The sequence below is a fragment of the Panthera leo genome, chromosome B3 (genome assembly GCF_018350215.1).
Source record: "Panthera leo isolate Ple1 chromosome B3, P.leo_Ple1_pat1.1, whole genome shotgun sequence".
Lineage (NCBI taxonomy): Eukaryota > Metazoa > Chordata > Mammalia > Carnivora > Felidae > Panthera > Panthera leo.
This window is the reverse complement of record NC_056684.1, coordinates 45,354,389-45,377,861: the sequence shown is the minus strand read 5'-3', so window position 1 is coordinate 45,377,861 and position 23,473 is coordinate 45,354,389. Positions and strand designations below refer to the sequence as shown.

The 23,473-nt window shown below is 41.3% G+C and overlaps 1 protein-coding gene across 1 annotated transcript in view; it reads right to left on the bottom strand.

Moving 5' to 3' along the window:
• MYO1E (myosin IE) overlaps positions 1-23,473 on the bottom strand; it is a 214,086-nt gene that overhangs the window by 112,424 nt on the left and 78,189 nt on the right. Inside the window, exons 2-4 of the mRNA XM_042941875.1 lie at positions 18,203-18,346; positions 9,591-9,680; positions 7,338-7,432 (exon numbers count right to left, since the gene is read on the bottom strand). Coding sequence (XP_042797809.1) covers positions 7,338-7,432; positions 9,591-9,680; positions 18,203-18,346 — 329 coding nt within the window. The remainder of the gene's footprint in view (positions 1-7,337; positions 7,433-9,590; positions 9,681-18,202; positions 18,347-23,473) is intronic.

Sequence of the window (23,473 nt, the reverse complement as noted above, 5' to 3'; positions counted from 1 at the left end):
AATGCATACATTTAGGGGTGACTGGGTGGCTCGATCAGTTAAGTGTTTGACTTTGGCTCAGGTCTTATGACTTGTGGTCCATGAGTTCGAGCCCCGTGTTGGGCTCTGTGCTGACAGCTCAGAGCCTGGAGCCTGCTTCGGATTCTGTGTCTCCCTCTCTCTCTGCCCTCCAGTCCCTGCTCACACTCTGTCTCTCTTGCTCTCTCAAAAAATAAACATTAGGGGCGCCTGGGTGGCTCAGTCGGTTAAGCAGCCGACTTCAGCTCGGGTCATGATCTCGCGGTCCGTGAGTTCGAGCCCCGCATCGGGCTCTGTGCTGACAGTTCACAGCCTGGAGCCTGTTTCAGATTCTGTGTCTCCCTCTCTCTGACCCTCCCCCGTTCATGCTGTGTCTCTCTCTGTCTCAAAAATAAATAAACGTTAAAAAAATTAAAAAAAAATAAATAAACATTAAAAACAATACAAATGATAAATGTACACACTTAAAACTACATGGCTCGAACGGAACATAATGCGGGGTGAAAGGCGGGGTTATCTGTAAAGCTGGCCCTGCTGGCTTCCTCCACTGATGAAGGGCTTCTTTAACAGAACACACCAAATGCATGCATCAATATACATCCATAATCCCCTCGCACATGCCCCGGGATAACAAGTCAATCAAGATAAAGAAATGACCCAGGTATGGTCACCTACTTATATATGCATCCTTGTTAAGAAACTGAGATTAACATATTAGTAAGGTCGTGATCTTTCATTAAGTCCATCTGTCTGTCCTCTACTGATGACAAAGCATCATCATCAGCTGCCTGGGTTGCATGGCCAACAACCTATAAAGGATTAGGTTAAAACAAGCATCTGTGCTTGGGTGGGGGGTGGGGAGACTTTTACCCTAGGAGTTCAAGTCCTGGATAACAAACCTCACCTCATAGTAGATGGTAGCTTTAACACCTCCACTGAAACGTGGGACATTTGAGCACTTAGCTCAAATACAGTAGCGTGTATTGAAAGTGCATGAGGTTTAAAGTCAGGCTAGGGCTAAGTTCAAATAGAGACTCTGCCATTTACTAGTTTGAGGATCTTAGAATTCTCTTAAGCTTCCGTTCCTGGATGAAACCTTGGGAAACAATAATGCCGACACCCAGAGTCGGCATTATCAAATATCAATATCAAAAGATATTGATGTTCTGGGCCCACCATAAATCAGTTGAAACAGGATCTCTAGATGCGGAGTCTAGATTTCTTTATAGGCGCTGAACTAATAAAGGCAGTTCAGGAATTGGAAATCTTTATCCCTGGAAAGTTAAATTGGAGAATGCAAGGCACGGTGGATGAAATTAGCATCTACAGCAGCCACTTTTCCAGCCTTTCTGCCAATGAGCTATTGAGGAAGACTTGGGGGAACACCTAAGGCAAATCCTGGGTGTTTATTCCTAAGACTTAACCTAAAGGATGGCAGGGGTTGGCAGGACAATGTAGGTTACTGAAAGGGGTCTAACCTACCAGGGAGTCGGGACAGGAAAATAAACACCAGAAATTATGGGTTTTCCCCAGGTAAGTAGACTTCTCAGGAGTAGAGCAACATCCTTCCCTGTCTCCACATAGTTATGGGGGCCATGATCTGAGGACATTCACCAAGATGCTCATCCATCTGCTCTGAAGTCAAACTGGAAACGGGAATCTGGCTCTCCTCGTGGACTGTGTTCCTGGGAAACAATTAACTGACCATCCAGGGCAGAATTCTCCTTATAAAATCATGAATTAAAGTCTAATCCATACTCATTCATGAGTGTTGTTGGCCAGCGTCAGTCTACCTGAGCCTGCTCAACCCCAGCTATTTTCACAAATCAAGTCTGTAGACAGTTGCAAAACTCAGGACCAAGACTCTGATGGAGGCCTATACTTGAGAAAGCAGCCTGTCTTCTTCCTTGAGTTCTTTCTTTTTAAATTCAATTTGTTACACTGATTTCTTGTCCTGCAATGGTCAGCCATCTGTCCATCCTGTCACCATATCCATGTCTTATGAAAACATGAGTAAATCTGGGAGGAAACTGATAATACTGCCTCTGTGTGCTGCCATCATCCATCCCATGTGAAGTGTGCATTTCATCCTGTAGACAAAGTGACACCTGGTGGGAAATTGGGAAGTGAGGTCTCTTAAAAGAACATGGGAGAGATTAGGTCATTAATTCTGTACTTCCTAATTAAATGATACTAAAAATTCCTAGTCTGACCAGCTATGGCAGAAGCCCTTAGCACAAGGACAAGGCCTCCCTTCCAGCCCCCAGGAAAATTAGGTTGTTTTCTCTTCCCAAATGCATTCAGGCCAACAGCATCTGACTCAGGCCCAAGTGAACAAGCACACAGCTCTCCCAGTGTCAGTGGCTGCAAACTTGGGCCTCTCTATTCCAAACGGCATTTCCCTGCCTTCGCTTTCCTCTAGTGTTATTTGGAAGAGAGATTCCAAACTGGGAGATCCGTCCACCCACAGATGAAGAAACTGAGGCCCAGACAAGTGTTAGGTTTGCTACCCAGGATCACAGAGCTGGTGAGAGTGAGCCACAGCATCACGCAGAGAGCAAATCTACTTTCTCAAAGCAGATGAACTATGGCTCTTAGGTAGTAAAGAGAGGTCACGCTTTTGCCTTCTGTCTCAGGAGGTAATCCCTAGGGCCCTGGAATATCCTGCCTCACAGAGTGTCTCTGTTTGCCTGGGGGCTTTGGAACTGGACAATGATTTATGATAAGGGCTTTGGAAAGCATCACATAAGTACTGACCCCTGGAGGAACTAGAGACTATAGGTGTTAGCCCGAAGCCTCATGGGGGGCTGGACACTAAAGTCAGCCATGCGGGCCGTGTGTGATTGAGCCCAAATTAAAACTCTGGACAACAAATTTTGCGTAAACTTTCCCGGTTGGCCATACTCCAGGTTGGCAACGCTACCACCAACTCGCACATAAATGGAAGGAGGTAACACCATCCGTGACTCCAGGGGGAGTGGATGAGCAGAAGCTTCACATTTGGACCCCTTCCAGACCTTCTCTTGTGTGGTTCTGATTTGTATCCTTTTGCTATAATACAACTATAATTGTAAGCACAGCACTTCTATGAGTTCTGTGAGCTATTCTGGTAAAGTATTGGACCCAACGGTGCTGGGAACCCCTGAATTTTTATCTAGCTGGTCAGAAGTGAGGGTGACCTGAAACCCCCAAACTTGCAGCTGGCGTCCAAAGGGCAAGCAGTCTTGTGAAGGACTGTCCCTTAGCCTGTGAAGTGTGCCCTAACTCTGGGTAGTGTCAGAAACCAAAGCAGATCCTTGCTCCACCATCACCTGAATTATAGCATAGCCACTGCAACAGAAATCCTTAGAGCAGGGTGTTCAAGTCTTTGCCACCTGAACAGCTGGGAGAAGGATCCTAAAGAACACAGGTCCTGCTCCAGTGCCCGTGCACCTGCAGGGATGGATGAGGGGGAAGTGAGAGTGGGAGACAGGAAGGCTGGGTCACTGAAGCAGTTTCCAGACTTGTGAAGCTCAGGCAACAAGACCAGTCCCTTCTTTCTCATCTCACTAGAGTCCCGGGAGGAAGGACAAAGGGCAAGGGAGTGTGTCTGAAAACCCACCCAATACTCTCTAACGTAATGCCAGTCAAGGAAACGCCTCCTATCTATTATCTATTGGCCAGTGAGCTCCACTTGGGGTCAAACAGAAGCATTTTCTGCTAAGCAACAACTCATCATCATCTAAGTATCCCTTTCCAAAGGAGCTTAACTGCATCTAATTAAGTATTTAAATCTAACTTCCGATTTACAGAAAGTCCAGTTGAAGGACTCAGTGTAATTAGACCATGAGGGAGCAATTAGACAAATCTACAAGGTGTCTATCAGGAAATGAGGTTGCTCTTTTCACCAAGTCAATGGCATGAAAAAATAATGGGGGCAGTAGGAGAACTATGGTAGAATAAGAAAAAAAAAAAAGAACAGTCATGACAAAACGCAACCAGTGTTCCTTGATTTACATAAACCTGTGGGTAAGGACATGTTTGTAACAGAGAAATTTGAATGTGGACCTGTTTAATTTTAGATGATATGAAATTATTATTAATTATTTAGTTGTGATAATGATCCTGGTACAAAAAAAGAAAGCTTTTTTTATTTTCCAGAGATATATATGGAAATATTTAGAGGCAAAATGTCATGAAGTCTGTATTTACCTTGAAATACTTGAAATCTGTATTTACCCTTGAAAGGCTTCAAAGTTTTTGCTTTATAGTTTTCACTTCAGAATCATGTAAATGTTTTATGTAATTATAAAACAAAATTAAAATTAAATTTTTTAAACCACTAAAATCCAAAATAAAATAAATGAACCTGTTAGGTTAGACTGGCACAAAAGACACAGAAATAGATTCTTTTAAGTGACTTTTAAAACTCAATATTTTGCCTGTACATCTGAAGGACAAAAAGAATAACAAACAAATTTTAAAGTGAACTCAGTTTTGCTATTAATAATATTGGTAGTTATTTTAAAGCATTAACAAAACTACTCATGTGTTTTATCCATTACATATGTTTACTCATTTATATTTATACTTCTTACATACCCAGTATAAAGCAAATAACTGTGATAATGTCACCAGGAACCAAGATTTTCAGCATAAGAAAAAATGAGGTACAAATATAAAAACCAGAGAAGTAAAAATCCTATAATCTTAAAAATGAACTGGAAATTATCAGTATGAACTCATGTTTCATTGTTTTTCTTAAAAAAGTTCTTTTTCTTTGCCTGTTAGCACTCTTAATGACTAGATTGATGGTCTCTAAGTACCATCTTCCAGTAAAATGAACCAGGACTTTTTGGTGAAATGGTTGACTCTAGGGATCAGGAGAAAATGTACAAGAGAGCCTGACATCATTTTTTTTTTTTTTTAAGATTTTATTTTTAGTAATCTCTGCAGCCAACATGGGGCTTGAACTTACAACCCTGAGATCAAGAGTCGCACACTCCACCAACTAAGCCAGCCAGGAGCCCTGAGAGCCTGATGTCTTAGATAAGAAAACTATCAAAGACAACTGGGGTCATGTCAAAGGACACAGGAGCCAATACAAAGGGCTCCCAATGGCCAAAAACAGGACCATTTGAGCCCCAAAGAAAAACTGCAATGTAAGTAAACAGACAAGATATTTAAAATCTACCAGTTTGGAATGATACTGAAAATAACACTTTATCCTGGGAGGTTGCTACAGCATCAACTCATTGCTTTGAAAATCGGTAAATAAAGACAACAAATCAAGCTTTGTATCTAGTTTTCCCACATAAATTGTATTTTAGGGTAACTAAATAATTCCAGCAATAAATGTGGAAGGAATAACAGAATTAGAAAATAACTGCTTTTCAACCACAAATGAAACCATGATGTGAAATGAGAATTTATATTATAATGGATGGACCCACTGGTAATCTGAACATCACATGAAGAGAGACCAACAAGCATTAAGGGCATGGCATCATGGACGAAACATTTTTGCCAAAACATTAAATCTGAACCTGATCAAGCTTTTAGATCTAAATAGAGATTTACATGAAATATTGGGGACAGAGGAACGTCATGGTATACAACCAGCTAATTCCAGACTGTGGAAAATTCTGCAGGGGAGCAATGTTTTCTTTAACAAGTAAATGCCAAGAAAACAAAAAGAATAAGAGAAAATCGTTAATGATTAGGAGACTTGAGACACATATAACCCAGTGCCATGTGTGAGCCTTGTTTGGAACCCGAGTAAAAATAAACCAACTAAAAAAGAGAATTTGTAAGACAGACATGGAATTGGAATACTGGTAATATTAGATATATTAAAAGAATTATTCATTTATCAAGTATGATAAGAACGATAGTTTAGAGGCACATCTTAAATCAATGACAAGTGAAATAATTTGCTACCTAGGATATGCTTTCAATAACCAAGTGGGGGGCAGGATGAAGGACAAGGTAAAAGAGGATTAGCCATATAGGAACGTCTGTATAAGCTGGGTGATAGATCCACGGGAAATTATTATATTATAATACTCTTTCTCGTTTTGTCTACGTTTGTAAATATTCAGAACTCAAAATTTTTTTAAAGTGCTTCGGTTAAAAAAATAGAAGAACTGGGGCACCTGGGTGGCTCAGTTGGTTAAGTGTCTGACTTGGGCTCAGGTTATGATCTCACAGCTTGTGAGTTTGAGCCCTGCGTTGGACTCTGGTGCTGACAGTTCAGATCCCTGGAGCCTGTTTTAGACTCTGGGTCTCCCTCTCTCTCTGTCCCTCCCCTGTTCGTATTCTCTCTCTCTGTCCCTCTCTCTCTCTCTCTCTCTCTCTCTCTCTCTCTCTCTCTCAAAAATGAATATATATATAGGGGGCGCCTGGGTGGCTCAGTCAGTTAAGCGTCCGACTTTGGCTCAGGCCATGATCTCATGGTTGGTGAGTTCAAGCCCCACATTGGGCTCTGTGCTGTCAGCTCAGAGCCTGGAGCCTGCTTCAGATTCTGTGTCTCCCTCTCTCTCTGCCCCTCCCCTGCTCATCCTCTGAATCTCTCTGCCTCTCAAAACTAAATAAACGTTAAAAAAATTTTTTTAATTAAAAAAATATACATAAAATTCTAAAAAGATGAAGGCAAATATGACAAAATGTTAACAACTGTCAAGTTTTAAGTGATGGGAACATGGATGCTTACGTTCTCCGTATGTTTGAAAATGTTCATAATAGTAAACAAAATGGTAAAAGCACTTCAACCCAGCAAAGACACAGAATTGGCTAAAAGGTTGAAAGGATTTTGAAATGGAGCCACAGACACTTAAGGCTGGTGTTTGCCAGTGATGCCCTCAGAAGATTAAAAGTCGATGACAAAGGATAATAAAACAAGTTCAAATGTGAACTACTCAGTTATTAAGGAAAAGAAAAAGAGGGGCATAGGGACTCCAGCCGACAAAATAGTGAAACACGCTTATTGTACCTACAACATAAAGGGTCTTCAATACAGAGGGAAGTCAGTCAAATGGGAGGGGAGATATTTTATGATGTTAGCTCAGAGCCCAGTGACAATCAGAGAGAGGTCAGGCTAGAACCACGTGCCCTAAAGCCTTAACGCCTTAAGCAACCAAAGTATGAACCACAATCCCCTGAAAACACAAAGCTTTTATGATGTGGAGTTATAAAGTAACCCAAGACAAAGCAGATCGCCTGCTTGTTACCCAGGTACCTAAACCAGCCTCTGACCCCAGCAGCTATTGAAAAAGCACTGTTCCTTGACAGAATGCTAACTTCGGCGTGGTCTCACGCCCTCATAAGGTTCTTTCCCATACCTGATGATGACACACTGGTTCTCTCTGTCAATGATCATGTTTCTGTACATATTATCTGCAAGAGCATAGATATGTGGTGGGTTTTCATACTGAGCCTAGAGAAGCAAAAACAAAACGAAAACAAAACCATGGTCAGATAGAGCAACACATTAGCGTTTCTTTTCCTGGTCTCAGAAATGAATTCGCCACTGTAAAGTGCCAGTCTTAAGGGTTGCATAACACAAGAATTCCTAAGCTTGCCTAGGTCATCAGGAGTTACACCTAACAAAATGGAGATGGGCTTGGGAAGGACTCTTCTGTCTCCAAAGTGTGTGACTCAGCCTTCAGAAGTGAACCACATCTTCAGATGCTCCAGCACCACACCCTTCCACCCGACACGCCTCTGCAGACATTCCATTTCTAAATGTTTCTGAAGACACCTGGGCCACAGGTCTCAAGAGAGGCCTACTAAAAACCTGGATCTGACTTTTACTAGAATTCCAAATCCCCACATAATTTTCTTTCTAAGAGGTAAGGCAGAGACTCTGGAACCCTAGACGAAATTAAGTGAAACTATCTCTGAATGAGAGAACCTAACATTTCCCATGAGAGGGCAAGAGGTATAGTCCTTTAAAGGGATGAACCGGTTTGACCAGTTTGTTTCATCTCAACAGATGAAAAAAATCCTACCACATCTCGATATTTCCTCCCCGGGGTACTCTGCTTTCCTCTCATGGGCTAGCTTAGCTATGCAGAAATACAAATTCACCAAGAAATTCATGGTGTCAGGACAACTTCAGCCCCACTTTCTTCAGTTTCTTGGAGTTTAACACCACTACCTCAAATATTACTAAAAAGGAGAATACTTCATGTGGTACAAAGCTGAAGAATCTTTCTTGCATTTAAGACCATCTAACATCAAACAGTGAGCATGGCAGATCCAGTGAGAAGACATTTAGACTCTGTCTTACCCTTCACTGGTCCCATCTCTAAAGTAGGGATAATATTGTCCAATACTCAACAGATCTGAGTACTTAACTTCTCTGAGACTTAGTTTCTTCATCTGTGAAAGAGGATTGCTCATCTGTGAAATGGGGTTGGACAGTGATACACAGTCAGCACCCGGGGGGTGTTTTATTATTGCTGCAGCTACCACAGTACCCGGCATTCAGCAAATACCAATTTTACAACACTCTGACCATTCGCAGTTAAAAATAAATACACCTTTTAAAATTCTAGGGCATTTCTTTAAAGAGAACTCTTTAAAAGATAAATGGTCTAAAAGGGACTCATGTAGCAATGCTTTTCCGAGAACTGGAAAGAAACAACGTGAATGCACAGCACTTGCACCCGCCCCGCCTTGGCCTTGGCCAGGATTGAGAATGCCAAGCCAGCTCCGTGCCTGCTGCCCCCGGGGCCCCGCTGATCAGGGCGCCAGGGCAGGGCTAGCCTCTGTTGACAGTGTTTCCCTTGTGCTGGGCTCCCATAAAGGCAGCATTATCAAAGGTCTTTCGCGTGGCAGCCTCCTTGGGCTCCAGCTACCAGTACCATTCATCTGGCAACAATGGGGTGGGCTCTTGCTCTGGGTAAATTGCCTTCCACTTCAACTGATGAATTTGTGTGGGCTCTCTTTTGTTTGTTTTCCAGGGGTCAGGATTAATGAACGCTCTCGTGCTTCTGCTGCGGAGGAAAGAAGGAAGGAAAAAGATGCAGAGGAGAGGCCTGGGGAAATACTGAATCCCGTAAGGAAATATATTAATTAGAATTACAGTTTCTATTTTCATCACACACAACGAAAATGGCTATGGAGCTGGATCTGAATAGGGACCAGAGTCACATTAATAAAGAAATAATGAAAAGATTCATTTTTCATGTTCCATTCACAGCCACAGCTTAACTAAGGTTCTGATTTGGAGAGATTCGTTCTCATCGCCCTATTTATTTTTTACCCATTACTGATTTTTTAGTCCTTAGAATTTTGTGGCCTGTGTGGAAAGAGGAATTCCCCCCTGCTGCCCCCGACACACGCTGTAGGTCCTACATCCTATTTGACTAGTTTTGTATATAATAGTACTATATTAGATAGCCCTACGCTTTTTTGAGCTGCATTCTAACCAGCAGCACATTAAATATCAAACACTGTCACCTACTTGAGCTTCCCCAATAAATAATTCATAATAAGAAAATGCAAATGTATTACCAACTTCAAGAAAAACTACCCATGCGTCATAAAAGCCCCAAACACTACAGTAATTTATGTGGCATGTTACTTACCGCTCCTTGGTACATTTCAATCTCCTTTTCCCCAAAATATGGCATCTGCTTGAAAGGGTTGACTGAGATTAATACGGATCCTATATATGTCTGAATTTATATCCAGTTAAGGTCCAGCATTAATCTTCACAGCTACACACTTTTCAAATTAAGTAACCAGATGTTATCAGGAATTCATAATGACTGTCCAAACAAAAAGCTCAAATACCTGTTTTCTAAAAGATTACAAATAAAGACAAAAGCAATTACCAACTAGCTCGGGTGCTGATCCTCTCCAGGAAGAGTAATGAGATAAATTACCAAGGTGCTACTAAAAGAAACCATTATTTTAAATGAATTGAAGCACATCCTTTTAAGACAGGGGACAGGTATGGCTAGGAAGCAAAACAAAACAGAACAAAACAAAACAAAACGGAAGTGACCTAGAAGTGAAAGGAGCAAGTATCATTACTTTTCTCGAATAGTATTTTTTCCTGGAACTTTCATATCTCTTAGGTATACTAAAAATGTATTTACTTACTCATTTAACAAATAGATACATGATGAACTGAACAGGCCTACTCCTTAGAAGCTATGGCGAACTGAGTTATAGCTATAAGACATTATTTGGAGCAGAAGATTACAAGCCCACACAGATTAGGTTTAGGGAAAAAAGGTATTATTTCTACATGGGGAATCTAGGAAGGCCTTTCAGAAGAGAAAGTGTTCATACTGACTCTTAACTGTTTTATACAACACATTATAATGTGCCCAAATACATGAAGTATTATTATAACATAAAAATATTTCCATTTATTTATTCAATAATTGACTAGTTTGAATTGGGCATCTACAATATGCCAGGCACTGTTCTGGATACTGGGGATACAGCCATGAACAAAATAGAAGAGATCAAACTCTCTGCCCTCTTAGAGGAAAATAAAAATTATTTAAAAAAAAAAAGAGAGAAAACAACAACAAACACAACAAAATACACATACTTGAAGCGCCTGGGTGGCTTAGTCGGTCATCTTTCGTGGGTTCGAGCCCTGCATTGGACTCTGTGCTGACCACCTGCTTCGGATCCTCTCTCTCCCTCTCTGTCTGCCCTTCCTCCCTCTCCTCAAAAATAAACATTAAAAAAAAATACACATATTCAACATTATTTATTTTAATCAAGGATTTCAAAATGTTTGGAAATTTCGCAGTTAAAGGTGTAAAGTGATGACATTTCCTCCCCCAAGGGGGCATTTATATATTTATATGATAGGACCTGGGTGTCAAACAGAGTAGCACAAGGAATCCAGTCAGATAACCCAGTTCTACTCTGACCTTGGGCAGGTCACATCTCTAAGCTGTGGCTAATGGGTGATGGCGTAAAATAGCACCTACCTGATAGGTTTATTATGACAATTAAATAAACAGAATAGGGGCACCTGGGTAGCTCAGTCGGTTGGGCATCCGACTTTGGCTCAGGTCATGATCTTGCAGTTCGTGAGTTCGAGCCCCTCAACCGGCTCTGTGCTGACAGTGCAGAGCCCACTTTGGATCCTCTCTCTCCCTCTTTCTCTGCCCTTCCCTTGCTCATGAGCTCTCTCTCTCTCAAAAATAAATAAAACATTAAAACAAACAGTATAGAAAGTTCAGCACTTTCCTTAATTTGTGTACCTTGAGATGCTTCTTCTGTCGCATATTAATGTATTTGAGACACAGCTTTGGTGTTATTATTGAACACAAATGAGCCAAGTGTGGGATAGATCAGATAATATTTGAAAATTAATATTTACATGTGAAGGTGAACATATGGAATGATTCCATTGCCATTCTGCTCCCCTTTTCACTGACCAGAAAGATCTTTAGGCTTGAAAGGGCTGACCATGAAAGAGTAGGAGAGAAGACAGGGCTGTTTTAAGAGCACACCCAGATGCAACACCCAGATACTACTCAGAGGGCAATTCTTGGCATTAAGAGCAAAAGGGAATGAAATGGTGAAATCCTAACTGAAAATCACTAAAGAATCATGGAAGAATGGCCGAGAGCAAATGTGGTTCCAAGTGCCAAAGCCAGGTGAGGCCAGCGACAGATTACTAGCGGTCTACTTGTTTTTGAGGCAAAATTGAGAACAGATTGATTTATTATTAAAATTATTAAGCAGATAAGAAATGCCCATGATGTTGTAACCAAGAGCCAGTAAGCATTGGTAATATGAACACTGATCGAACACAAACACATTTACACTTACACAGTACTAATTAAACTCCTAACAACAACCCTATCACTCTTTCACTCCTATTTTACAATGAGGAAACTCAGGCATAGAGAAATTTAAAAACTTGCTCAAAGTCACAAGCTAGTAAGTGGCAGAGCTATGATTCAAACCCAGGCAGTCTGGTTCTAGAGTACACGATCTTAATCAATAAGCTATAATGTTTTTCTAAGTTAGCAAGTATTGTTGCTATTGTTAATATTGTTATTACTACTGGTAGCATTGCCAGATACAATAAATAAAATACAAATACCCAGTTAAATTTGAAGTTCAGATAAACAATGAATAATTTGTTTTACATATGTATATATATTTCCCCCCCAATAGGCATGCCCCAAGCAATTCTTCAGACACATTTATACTAAAAAGTAATTTGTTATTTATCTCAAACTCAAGTTTAACCATACATCCTGTATTTTATCTGGCAATCCTAAGTTGGTAGCACAAGAATTTCATGCAGGATGGATGGGGGTTCAGTTAGAGGGCTCTATGGTCTCTTATAACTTAGATTCTGTGATTCTTTGAGGACTCGAAATTATATAACCCTTAGTTGATTTTTTTTTTTTTTAAGTATCCTTTCCACATGGTAGGAACTAAATCAAAACTCAGTGAATGTGGTTTGGCCCTCATTCTGAGTCTCATGCTAAACAAATATAGTAATTCTTTTTTTTTTTTTTAAGTTTATTTATTTATCTGGGGGGGGGGGGAGAGAAGCAGAGAGAGAGAGAGAGAGAGAGAGAGAGAGAGAGAAACCCAAGCAGGCTCTGCACCACCAGTGTGGAGCCCCACACAGAGCTCGAACTCACAAACCCATGAACTGTGAGACCACAACCTGAGCTGAAATCAAGAGTCAGAGGACTAACCGACTGAGCCACCCAGGTGCCCCAAAAATATAGTAATTCTTATGGTAAACACAATTTTCAAGAAATACAGCACTGCTACAACCATCCTCATTTCAGAAGAGGAGATGTCTAGATCTACATTTAACTCAAGGTGAAAACAAACTTGACCAAGTATGTACGATCTGTGCATGGCGGAAGGTGAGCCTTCCCTTAGTTGTAAAGGGAATGCTGTGAATGCAACCTGTCCTGGACAGATCAGCACTACACACAAAGAAGAAAGAGCAGCCTGAGGACATAAGCTAAAAATATCAGCTCCCCACCAACCCCTTCCTACCCAAGCCCTTGGCCATCTGATAAACATGTATTGGGCTGCATGAGAGCTCCTATAGGAACCAATACTTTTTTTACTCTGAATAATAAGCTATGTGAAAAGACATCCTAGAATGTCTTGATTTTCACTAAGTAGTGTACATAAATTCTGGTAAGAAGACACAGAAAGGGGTGCCGGGGTGGCTCAGTTGGTTAAGTGACCAACTTCAGCTCAGGTCATGATCTCACGGTTTGTGGGTTTGAGCCCCATGTCGGGCTCTGTGCTGACAGCTCAGAGCCTGGAGCCTAATTCAGAGTCTGTGTCTCCTTGTCTCTCTGCCTCTCCCCTGCTCGCACTCTGTCTCTCTCTCTCAAAAATAGATAAAACATAAAAAAAGAAGAAGAAGAAGACACATAAAAAAACCCTCTTTCGGATCATTCTAGGCCAATCCTGAATCAGTGACGCAGTAGAAGAGGGAAAACTATAGCTATTCCCTCACTCTTCCAGTAGGGCTCTCAAGGTCAATATTATTTGGGAGGATTCCTGAAAAATAAAGTTTGGTTTGAGATGAATAATGCAGGTCAGGCCTGGCTAAGTAGCTACAAACTTAACTAAATCAAAAGAATTAAGAGAAGAGAATGAATTTAGTATTTGAAGAAAACAAACATAATTTAGTTATTCCAGGTGTGAATTTGGCCTAATTTGTTTATCTGATGGCCTGCCCTGCTTTTCACCTGGTCTGCAGAGACCCCAGCTGCTTCTCTGAGATCACAGGTCTCCTACTAGGTGGGGCCCTTTCCCAGACAACTCAAATACTCACTCCCACTCTCTACTACATAATTCAGGTGTGCCTTTGGAAAAAGCTGCTCAGCAGAATCAGAATGTAACCTGTCTCCACCCACATAATTTATGGTTGTGAAGGTGTGGCCCAAGGTTAATTTTCAAAATGTATGGAGACATGAGGCTATGATACTATATACACACACATACTAACCAGACAAAAATAAAATAAACATCCTCTTATCCAATAGAATGTACAAGACAGATGAGACCCAACAGATCTTTAATTGATTGGTTTCCAAACACTTGTGGATCCATGAGTTTTCATTGTTCTGCAGCAAGGATGACAGAAAGACAAACACACCTTGAATCTTTTATGAAGCTCAATACATTGACTATATAGGATTGTTTTTTACTTGTAGATAATTTCCTTTCTACTTCTGGGGTGTTAAAACATTCTTTTTTTTTTTTTTAATTAACTTTATTTTTAAGCAATCTCTATACCCAACATGGGGTTCAAACTCATGACCTTGGGATCAAGGGTCACATGTCTTACTGGCTGAGACAGCCAGGTGCCCCCTAAAATATTCTTTTTTTTATGAAATGTGATGATAGCACAGGTTCTGTAAGTTTTTTTTTAAGGGTCTTATAGGCAAAGTTGAGTTTTAACTTAAAAAAGAAATTTTTTTTTAATAGCAAGTGAATTTGCAAAACCACCCACACTGATCTAGTTGACTTCCCTGGATGTATCATTGAAGAGAACAGGGAGGTGAGGTGACTTCCTGAAGCCACATACGTGGAACTTGAGCCCCTGGCTCCGGCCACCAGACCAACATCCATGTCACCGCAGCAGGCTGTCACCGCAGCACGCAGCCCCCTCCGTGTGAGCTGACTGCCAAGGGCCAAACCTCGGAACTACTGCACTGCCTTGGGCTCCAGTTGCTCTGACACAAAAGTCTCAACCAATTCAAGGGCTGAAAATGCCAAACACACTTGAGTGTGGTCTTTGAGTAAAAACAAATTGGGAGAAAGTTGGAGCAAATGAGCGGGGAGCGCTTTGCACAGGAACTATTTTCATCAGCGAAGTGGCTATAAATGATGTCTCGCCAAGCACAAGAACGAATACTGCGGTGTTTCCCTCATATATTTTAGAATGTAATTTTAAGAAGTGTGGCAACATTCAGGAAAAAAACGGATGGTAAATTAAACCTTCCTTGTCTTAGGATAAATAGCTGAAAATTATGGGGTTTTATTGGTAAACAGTGTTTGCATTTCCTAAGTAGATTTTTTTTTCCTAATGTAGAACAAAGAAATGTGCATTCAGCCTGAATGCATTAACGATTGATTGTTCCAAACGCTGACCTTCAATACAAAACAATGTGCTGGTATTAGTTGTAGAGGAGGCAAAAGAAGCAATTTTATAACTTAACATGAAATTGAATCTCTTCTTGCCTTAACTATTAAGCTTAGGAGAGAGAGGGAAGAAATCCTCTTATTTAAAATAATGTTACTCTATCATAATAATATTCCCATAGCACTGAACTGATAAAGGATCCTTTTATCACTTAACAGAGGAAAAGATCTGCAGTTAGACACTCGCTATCATGTCATAAACATCCAAAAGAATCCTCAAGCTTTCTCAAAGTCGAAAGCTGCTCTGCGCTCTTGATGGAAAGCACACGGATGCTGAGTTTCTCGTGTATTGAGTGGGTAGAGATTTCTAAAACACGAAGCCATTAATGGTCAACTAACTCATTTCCTTGGTAGAACACACGATTAGTCAGCCATTGATTCAAAGACATCAATTCAAAGGCTTGTAATCAGCCCCCTCTGTGTGAGTCATTTAAAAATTCTGCTGTCTGAATATAAAAAGCAAGTCTTGATAGTTAACAGATTTTCAATGAATACTTAATACAATGCACCATGCCAAGAATTATGCAGGAAACTAAGAAATATATGAGGCAAGATGATGCTATTTCTGTTAAAATTAACAAGAAAGCATGCATACACACACACAAACATTTATATGTTAGACATGCAGATATATGTTAATATATATGTTAAGTTGAAAATTATACACCAAGAGGTTATGGTGGGATTATAGATGACAATCTCCTTTCTGGTTGACTGCATTTTATAAGTCATATTAAATGAACGTATTGCTTTAAAGAGTTTTTGTTTTTATTTTTAAGAAGATATATGAAACAAAATTCCCATCCTCAAAGAGTTTCTGGGGTTTTAGGGCTAAATGATCTTTATACAGAGAAGGGTGAGTCTGTCCAGTTTGACGACGGACTGGCTGCTGATAACCACTAACATCATTTTTTTTCTTACTCAGCTTTTCAAAAAACCATGTTTCTATGTAAATAACATAATAAGCTAAGCTCATGTACTAAGAACATGGAAAATAATTTGCTCAACTATATTCAGTGGAAATTCTCCTTTAATGGGCTTGTCGATAAACCAATCTCCCATTTAATACACTTTCTATGGTAAAATGCATTTGAATTTTCAATAAGCAACTTTAAAGTTGAATTTTTGGAACATAACTCAGAAATACGGAAGGAACATACACACTTGCCTTAGTATATGATAATAAGTAATGCTTTCTGTTACTTACTGCGTTCATTATTTCATTTAGCCCTACAATAGGCTCATCTGGGAGATTTCATTATGCTCAGGTGGGAGATTTCATTACCGCCCCCATTTCACAGGTGAGGAAATCAAGGCACACAGATCCCAAAACTCGCATCAGGTCACCAGGCCCATGCGGAGTAAGGTTCGAAGCCAGGCAGTCCAGAACCACGTCCTGCACCCAACTCTTAATCACCTGCCAGTTCTCAGGGGCCACAGGACTTGCACACAGAAGTGTTATCATGATGATAAGCCCAGATTAAAGTGAGCATATGTCAATTTTTTGACCAAATAAAATGAAAACTTCCCACTGAATACAACTGCTTCCATACAATTAAAGCAAACTCTGCAGAGGTGTTTAGCAGTCAGCAAACTGTTTTCTCTAAAGGGCCAGAAAGTAATTATTTTAGGTCATATGGTCCTGGTGCAACCGCTCGCCTCTGCCTTTGTAGCACGAAAGCAGGCACAGACAATAAGTAAAAGCATGAGCGCGGCTACATTCCAAGAAGACCTCTGTTACAAAATGGGCAGTGGGCAGATTTCATTTGCAGGCGGTAGGCTGCCTCTCCCATCAAGATGCTATTATTAACGTAGCTAACGAATCCAAATATATCTGCTAATGCTTAAAAAGCAGGGGTTTAGGGTTTTAACGATCCAGACATTTGGTAAAATTTCCTATGGTAAATAAGAAATGGCCCAGTATCCGTCGGAGCCATCCAAGTGTCTTGGAATAGTTTTGTTCATTAGTACTGCTGGTTAAAGACCTGGTGTGTTGAACTCCCCACTCACCAATGAGGAGACAAGCAATCCCTGCAAAAGTATTGTTGCATATGTATGGATGTTTTTAACTAATAGTCACACGAGTGGTATAAATAACAAACAGAAGCTACAGAAATCTATACCTCCTCAAGCTTTGGGGGTTAAAATCTAAAATGTATGCAACAGCAGCCGTAAACACTCCCCCATCACTGGTCCTCTGTAACACCATGGCTTCAGAAGTCACCAACTGCACCACAGTTGAACCTTCTGGTGCTGTCATATAGATTTCCACCGATCTTTACACATCTACAACCAACTCTCCAAACGTTTCATGAAGAGATGTTTGTACAGTTGCACCAAACAACATTGAATCCTGTACGAACTTAGGCAAATATCACAGTTCTCTGTGTATAATGAAGCCAACACACATTTAAATCAAATTTCCATTCTGAATTTTTTAAAGCCCTATAAAAAATGGCATCTGGCAAGCTAAAATTGAAACATAAAGAACAACTCAAGAATGTCAGACATTTTCAATAGTTGATCTTCCCATCTCATGTTTCCATTAGTAAACATAAGAATGCAGATAAACTGGCAAAATTGCATATTTTTTGCATGAGGCAATCTTTTTAAAACCTTTTAGGTCCGGACTGAACTGTCTGCTTTGCAATTAAGGAGATCTATGGACAGAATTCTCTGCAGACCTGGACTTTCCCTAGGAACGGCGGAGGTTTTAGATGCCACGTGCCTGGCTAAAGCACGTCAAAGGTACAGTGCCATCAACTGAAACAGACGAATACTGGCTGCATCTTTATTTTGTGAAATGCCAGGAAAATAATTTAGTATCACCTGTGCCCTTCCCACAACCTCAACAAAGGGGCAGAAAAGAACAAAACCGCGTTCTGAAATGGTGAAAATGACTCGAGGACCTCGTGTCCATTCAGAATTTCAGATGGATCTTCTCACACTAGGAACCAGCCACCTTTTCCTGGGGATATGGTCATCTTACTCAGAAAAGCCCAAAGAAGCTCATAAAGGATACAAAAATGTAGTCATCCATGTATCTCTTCTTTAGATTCTCCACGATGGCGTTCTCTGTGATCTTGGAGAGCAGGACCATGTCATCCACACCACTGTGCTTAACATTGTGGCTCTGCCAGTGGTACCGGTAGGCACCTTTGCTTCCCTGTGAACATAAAACACACAGTTCTTAGGATGGTTTATTTTCTCCCAGTGTAAAAAAAAAAAAATCACTAAGTTCCCATATCTTCTTCATATCAAATGAAGCAGAACGAGCAGAACAAAGATTTTTTAGCAATAGCTCTGGATTCACATTGCAGGTTGGCCACCTACAAACTAAGAGAAGTGGGGAAAAGTCATCTAGGCTCACTGTATCACGGAAGCTTCTCTTTTCTCATTTGTAAACTGGGAGAAATTAAGACCCACTCCATAGAGTTGCTGTAAGGATTGAATAAAAAAAACACACATCAAGTGCTGAAGAGTATCTAGAGTATAACACAATAAATGATTCAATGGTCTCCAATAATTCCTCAACCTTATCGTTCTGTAGAAGTAACAATAAAATAAGCAATGGAAGAGAAACTTTCTGGATTTGTTTTGCAAATTATATGACAGAGCTCAGAAGCAGAAGCAATATGTATCACACAATGGCTAGGTCATATTGTAATTTCTCAAATCATCTAAATCATTCTCCCTCCAAAAACTTATCACTGTCAATGTAATATTGGCCTCCAAGATTCAGAAGATAAGCTACATTAAAAAAAAAATTTTTTTTTAATGTTCATTTATTTTTGAGTGAGAGAGAGAGAGCAAGCGCACCAGAGGGGGGAGGGGCAGAGAGAGAGGGAGACACAGAATCTGAAGCAGGCTCCAGGCTCCAGGCTCCAAGCTTCAGCACAGAGCTAGATGCGGGGCTCGAACCTATGAACTGTGAGATCATGACCTGAGCTGAACACTCAACTAACTGAGTCCCTCGGGCCCCTCTAGATAAGCTACGTTTTGATGGCTGATCACTGCTACGTAAACAAGGAAATGGATAAGACAGCCTGAACGTGATTATAGAACATGCTGTGGACAGGAGGACCTCATCCAGCCCCGTGGCCTCCTTGGAGAGATGAAGCTATAGCCCTTGTAGGTTTACTGGGTTTACAACCTAACACCAGGGGTGGCCTCTGAACACCCTGTGGCCTGCAGGACTTCTTTCACTCGGCACTTCTGTAGTGGGATCCCCCATATGTTTAGCTATGTGCCAAGTCCTGCAGATGGGAGCACCACGGTGGTTGCACTTGGGAACCTCATGTCCATTGAAGGACACCTAGCAATTGACGGAAGTAATTCACACAACAGTCAATACGTAAACACATGTCAAATGGGTGTTTCAGGAAGGTGGAAGACTTTTTGGTCCGAGGAAAGACAGAAATAATTTCCTGGAGAAGGTGCCATTGGTAGTGGATCTAAAATATGTTGAATTGCCAGAGAAGACGAGGCAAGGAGGGCTATCCATTATAATCTACATTCACTAGGGCAAGAATCTAATATACATGAGATAATGGCAAATGATACATGACAAGATACTAGAAGATCCTTCCTTCCCTTCACAACCTTCATGCATCCTACTGAAGATGTCATGTGCTGCACAAGTGTGGTGAGCATTGACCTGAGTGAGACAGTTCCTGCCCCCTTCCTGGGAGTTCGCTTTTTGGGGAGTTTAGATAAAGGAGAGAAAAATTCTGAATAAGGGTTATCTAGAAAGGCCACATGCTCAGATGTCAAAACTGGAATGAGAAAAGATTCTTCAAGAGAAGGGAGGTGGAAGGAAACCAGATAAATACCATTTTAAATTTCACTTTTAAAAATTGTATAATTTGGGGCACCTGGGTGGCTCAGTCAGTTAAACGTCTGACTCTTGATTTCTGTTCAGTTCAGGATCTCACAACTCGTGAGCGTGAGCCCCACATCAGTCTCTGTGCTGACAGTGCTGAGCCTGCCTGGGATTCTCCATTTCCCTCTCTCTGCTCCTCCTCGCTTGTGCTCTCTCTCTCTCCCTCAAAAATAAATAAACATTAAAAAATAAATACAAATTGTTTAACGTTTTCTCTGTAGGAGTCATGGGTCCTTCATAAGAGCAATTCTAAGAGGCTCCGGCAAAAGCAGTTTTGAAAACCAGCCAGGAAAGACCTACCATAGGAAAGGTGTACCAGTGCCATGGGCTCAAGCTCCAGAAAAGACCTCTGGAAGCCTTAGCATCCGTGCTGCCTTCCAGAGGGACTGTTTATAGGATATATTTGGCTTTTGCAGAACCACATGCAGCATCAGTTCTACAAAACTACCACAGACCTCACCACACCTTCTTCCCCTTGTGGCAAAGCAGAAAGAGAGAAAAGGCACTGGCTGCAGCATGACTCACTGGATCTCAATCAAATGGCCACAGTCTACTTCCAACCACATGAAGATTCCCGGCCACTGCTGCCCTGCCTCTGCCCTCCCTTCTTTTCTTGATCATTCTTCTGGGCACTCACAAAAACTATTCTGCATAGAAAACTAAGGCCTCAGAGTAACTAACTGTTAGGTATGTTTGTTTCCTTTTAACCCCGATAAATATTCACCTACTTAAAAGAGGCCAAAAATTTTATTTTCTTTTTGAAAAATGTAAGCACAGTTTAATAATACAGAAGGGGTAGTAACAAGCTGTTATTTAACTTCTGCAAAGGACAAGAAGTGGAGGGGTTCTGTGTCATAGTCTATGTGTTGGTACTGGTCCACAGAAACTGCCTTCTCAAGGTAACCCAAGTTGGCCTTTGTATCCAATCCAACTGTCTTTTCTGTCTCACTGCAGAGTGATAGATGGCTAGATCTGTCCCATTTCAGAGGCAGTGTCCTCCTTCTGATGGCAGTTATTCCTCAGTAAAACAGGGCTCCTTGTGGAGTTCATTGACTCTCATAGTCTCAAACATCCCTTGACACTGAAGAGTCCCATGTCTGGGTCTCCAGACCTCTACCTATAAAAGGGTAAGGAACCAACAATGAGACTGGGCAGTTACCAGAAGCAAAGCAATCAGCCATCTGATTTGTGGTGGCCGCTCCTCTTACTATTGGAATCAACTCTACGAGAGAGGGGTTGACATTCCCATGCTATGTAGAAGCAAACGGACTTCCCAATTAGTTTACAGTAAAGGCAATGAGTGAACCCAACTCTATGATTATGAACTCATTCAGACATCACGGTTTCTCCACATGGCCTCCCCAGTGACTTGACTGGATATTTACACCTGTTAAGTTTAAGATGGCCACAGAAGGATAGACTGTCTCCAAAACTGATTCCATCATTAAAAAGACCTATAATCTTTGTTAATGACTACTTTCTCTTAGTATCAAAGACTAAAACACTCAAGTTATTTTTTATTTGATGTATTTCCTATATCCATTTGGTCACAAATACCTGTTCCCCCCTTCACCTCTGTGTCCCTTCTTCCCCCAGGCAATGATATGTGAACCCATTTAACTTTCACAATTATCTCCCATTCTGTATATTATCATCTCTATTTTACTGATGAAAAAACTGTAAATTGCCCAAGGTCTCTAACTGTAACTTTTCTGTCTTTAACACCCCCCACCTTACTATGCCTTTCTCCTTCCTCTTCCCCCATAACTGCCTCCCTGCCCTACCCCCCCCCAAAAAAAAAAATTCAGAGGAGGTAGAGGGAGGGAGGAATGGTAACTGGAAAGGGTGGGAGCAATCAGAACCTTTGGGGGACAACTGACCTGCTTGGATTGTCAAGGACAAGACCAGAATGCACCTGATAGGTAAATGAAAGCTGTGCTAGGGTTGGGCTAGGGCTGGGGTAGGGCCGGTCTGGGCAGTTCTAACACAGGGTGAGAACTTTATCAGGGAAACTGGAAACCAAACATGGATGCATGGGCTCTCACCCTACCCCAGGGAAGATTGAAAGTTCCCCACAGTGGAACAGAAAACTGTTTTCTGTTTATCTACAGGGACATCAGAGTTTGATCATAGCATGACTTTTCTAGATGTCTTTCTTGGAACATAGCTGTGGACAGGGAACAAGTGGGGAACACAGTGGGAAATGATTATCATTTTACAATCCTAGACAATGTTCCCAGAAGCAGAGGCTGAAAGTGACCTTCAGACCACAAACTACTGTGCTACGATTGCAAGACCATGAATTGTGTTTCTGGCGCAAATAACCTTGACCCCTTTGCTTCTTCTTCCCACTCCTGACTGGGAGGGAATGGGAAGGACTGGCTGCCATGCGTGCTGGGAGGAGGAAGCACAGCGATGGGGGCTTCCCTATCTGTTTGAGGAGGGCCATTTTCCTCAGATGGCAAACTCCTGGCTTGTCAGGATATGCCCTCAACAAGAGTCAGCTTCCTTCTCTTCTGTTGGCTTCTTTTGGGTGGGCAACTTCTTTTTGTTCCCGTACTAAAAACAGGAACATTTTAAACAAGTAGGGGTACCTAGCAATTACACTTGCAACAGTCCTTGCAGAGTGTGGTGTCATGTACAAAGGAAGGAATGTAGCTGCTGATATGCCAGCTAGGAAATAAAAATGAAAATAATGATGATGATGATGATGATAAAAGTTACTGTTTGCCCTGACAACTATTATAAATTATGAGTGAGATATTTCCCATTAGATAAGGATTGACTGCAGACTTTCTTGGGCCCATATTTGGTTTCTAATGATGACTCAGTTTATTAAAAAGCAATGGAGGGGAGCCTGGGTGGCTCAGTTGTTTAAACATCCAACTTCTGATTTCGGCTCAGGTCATGATCTCACAGTTCATGACATGATCTCATGATTCCGCACTGACAACATGGAGCCTGCTTGGGATTCTCTTTCCCTTTTCCTGTGCCCCTCCCCCTGCTCACATTCACACATGCGCTCTCTCTCTCACTCTCTCTCTCTCACTCTCTCTCTCTCTCTCTCTCTCTCTCTCAAAATAATTAAAAAAAAAAGCAGTGGATTCACACTCAAGTTCTAGGAAGTGGACTATATCCACGTTCACATAATGGCCTGGTTTGTTCCTCACATTTAGGACGCGGCACCAAGACATAGGAGTCCCTAACCCAGAGGAAGAAGCCTGCTCACTGACTCTGACTATCTGTAAAATGTGGAGTGTCACTAACTGGTGTGTGTTTACCAGGGTGGAGACCAGGAAGAGCAAAGGTAAGGCAGGTCACAAAGGCAGGGATTATTCTAGCCTGAAACCCTACCTTCAGTCAGCCCCGGGGTAGCCCTTGCCTGCCACAGCCATGGTGCTGCAGACATTC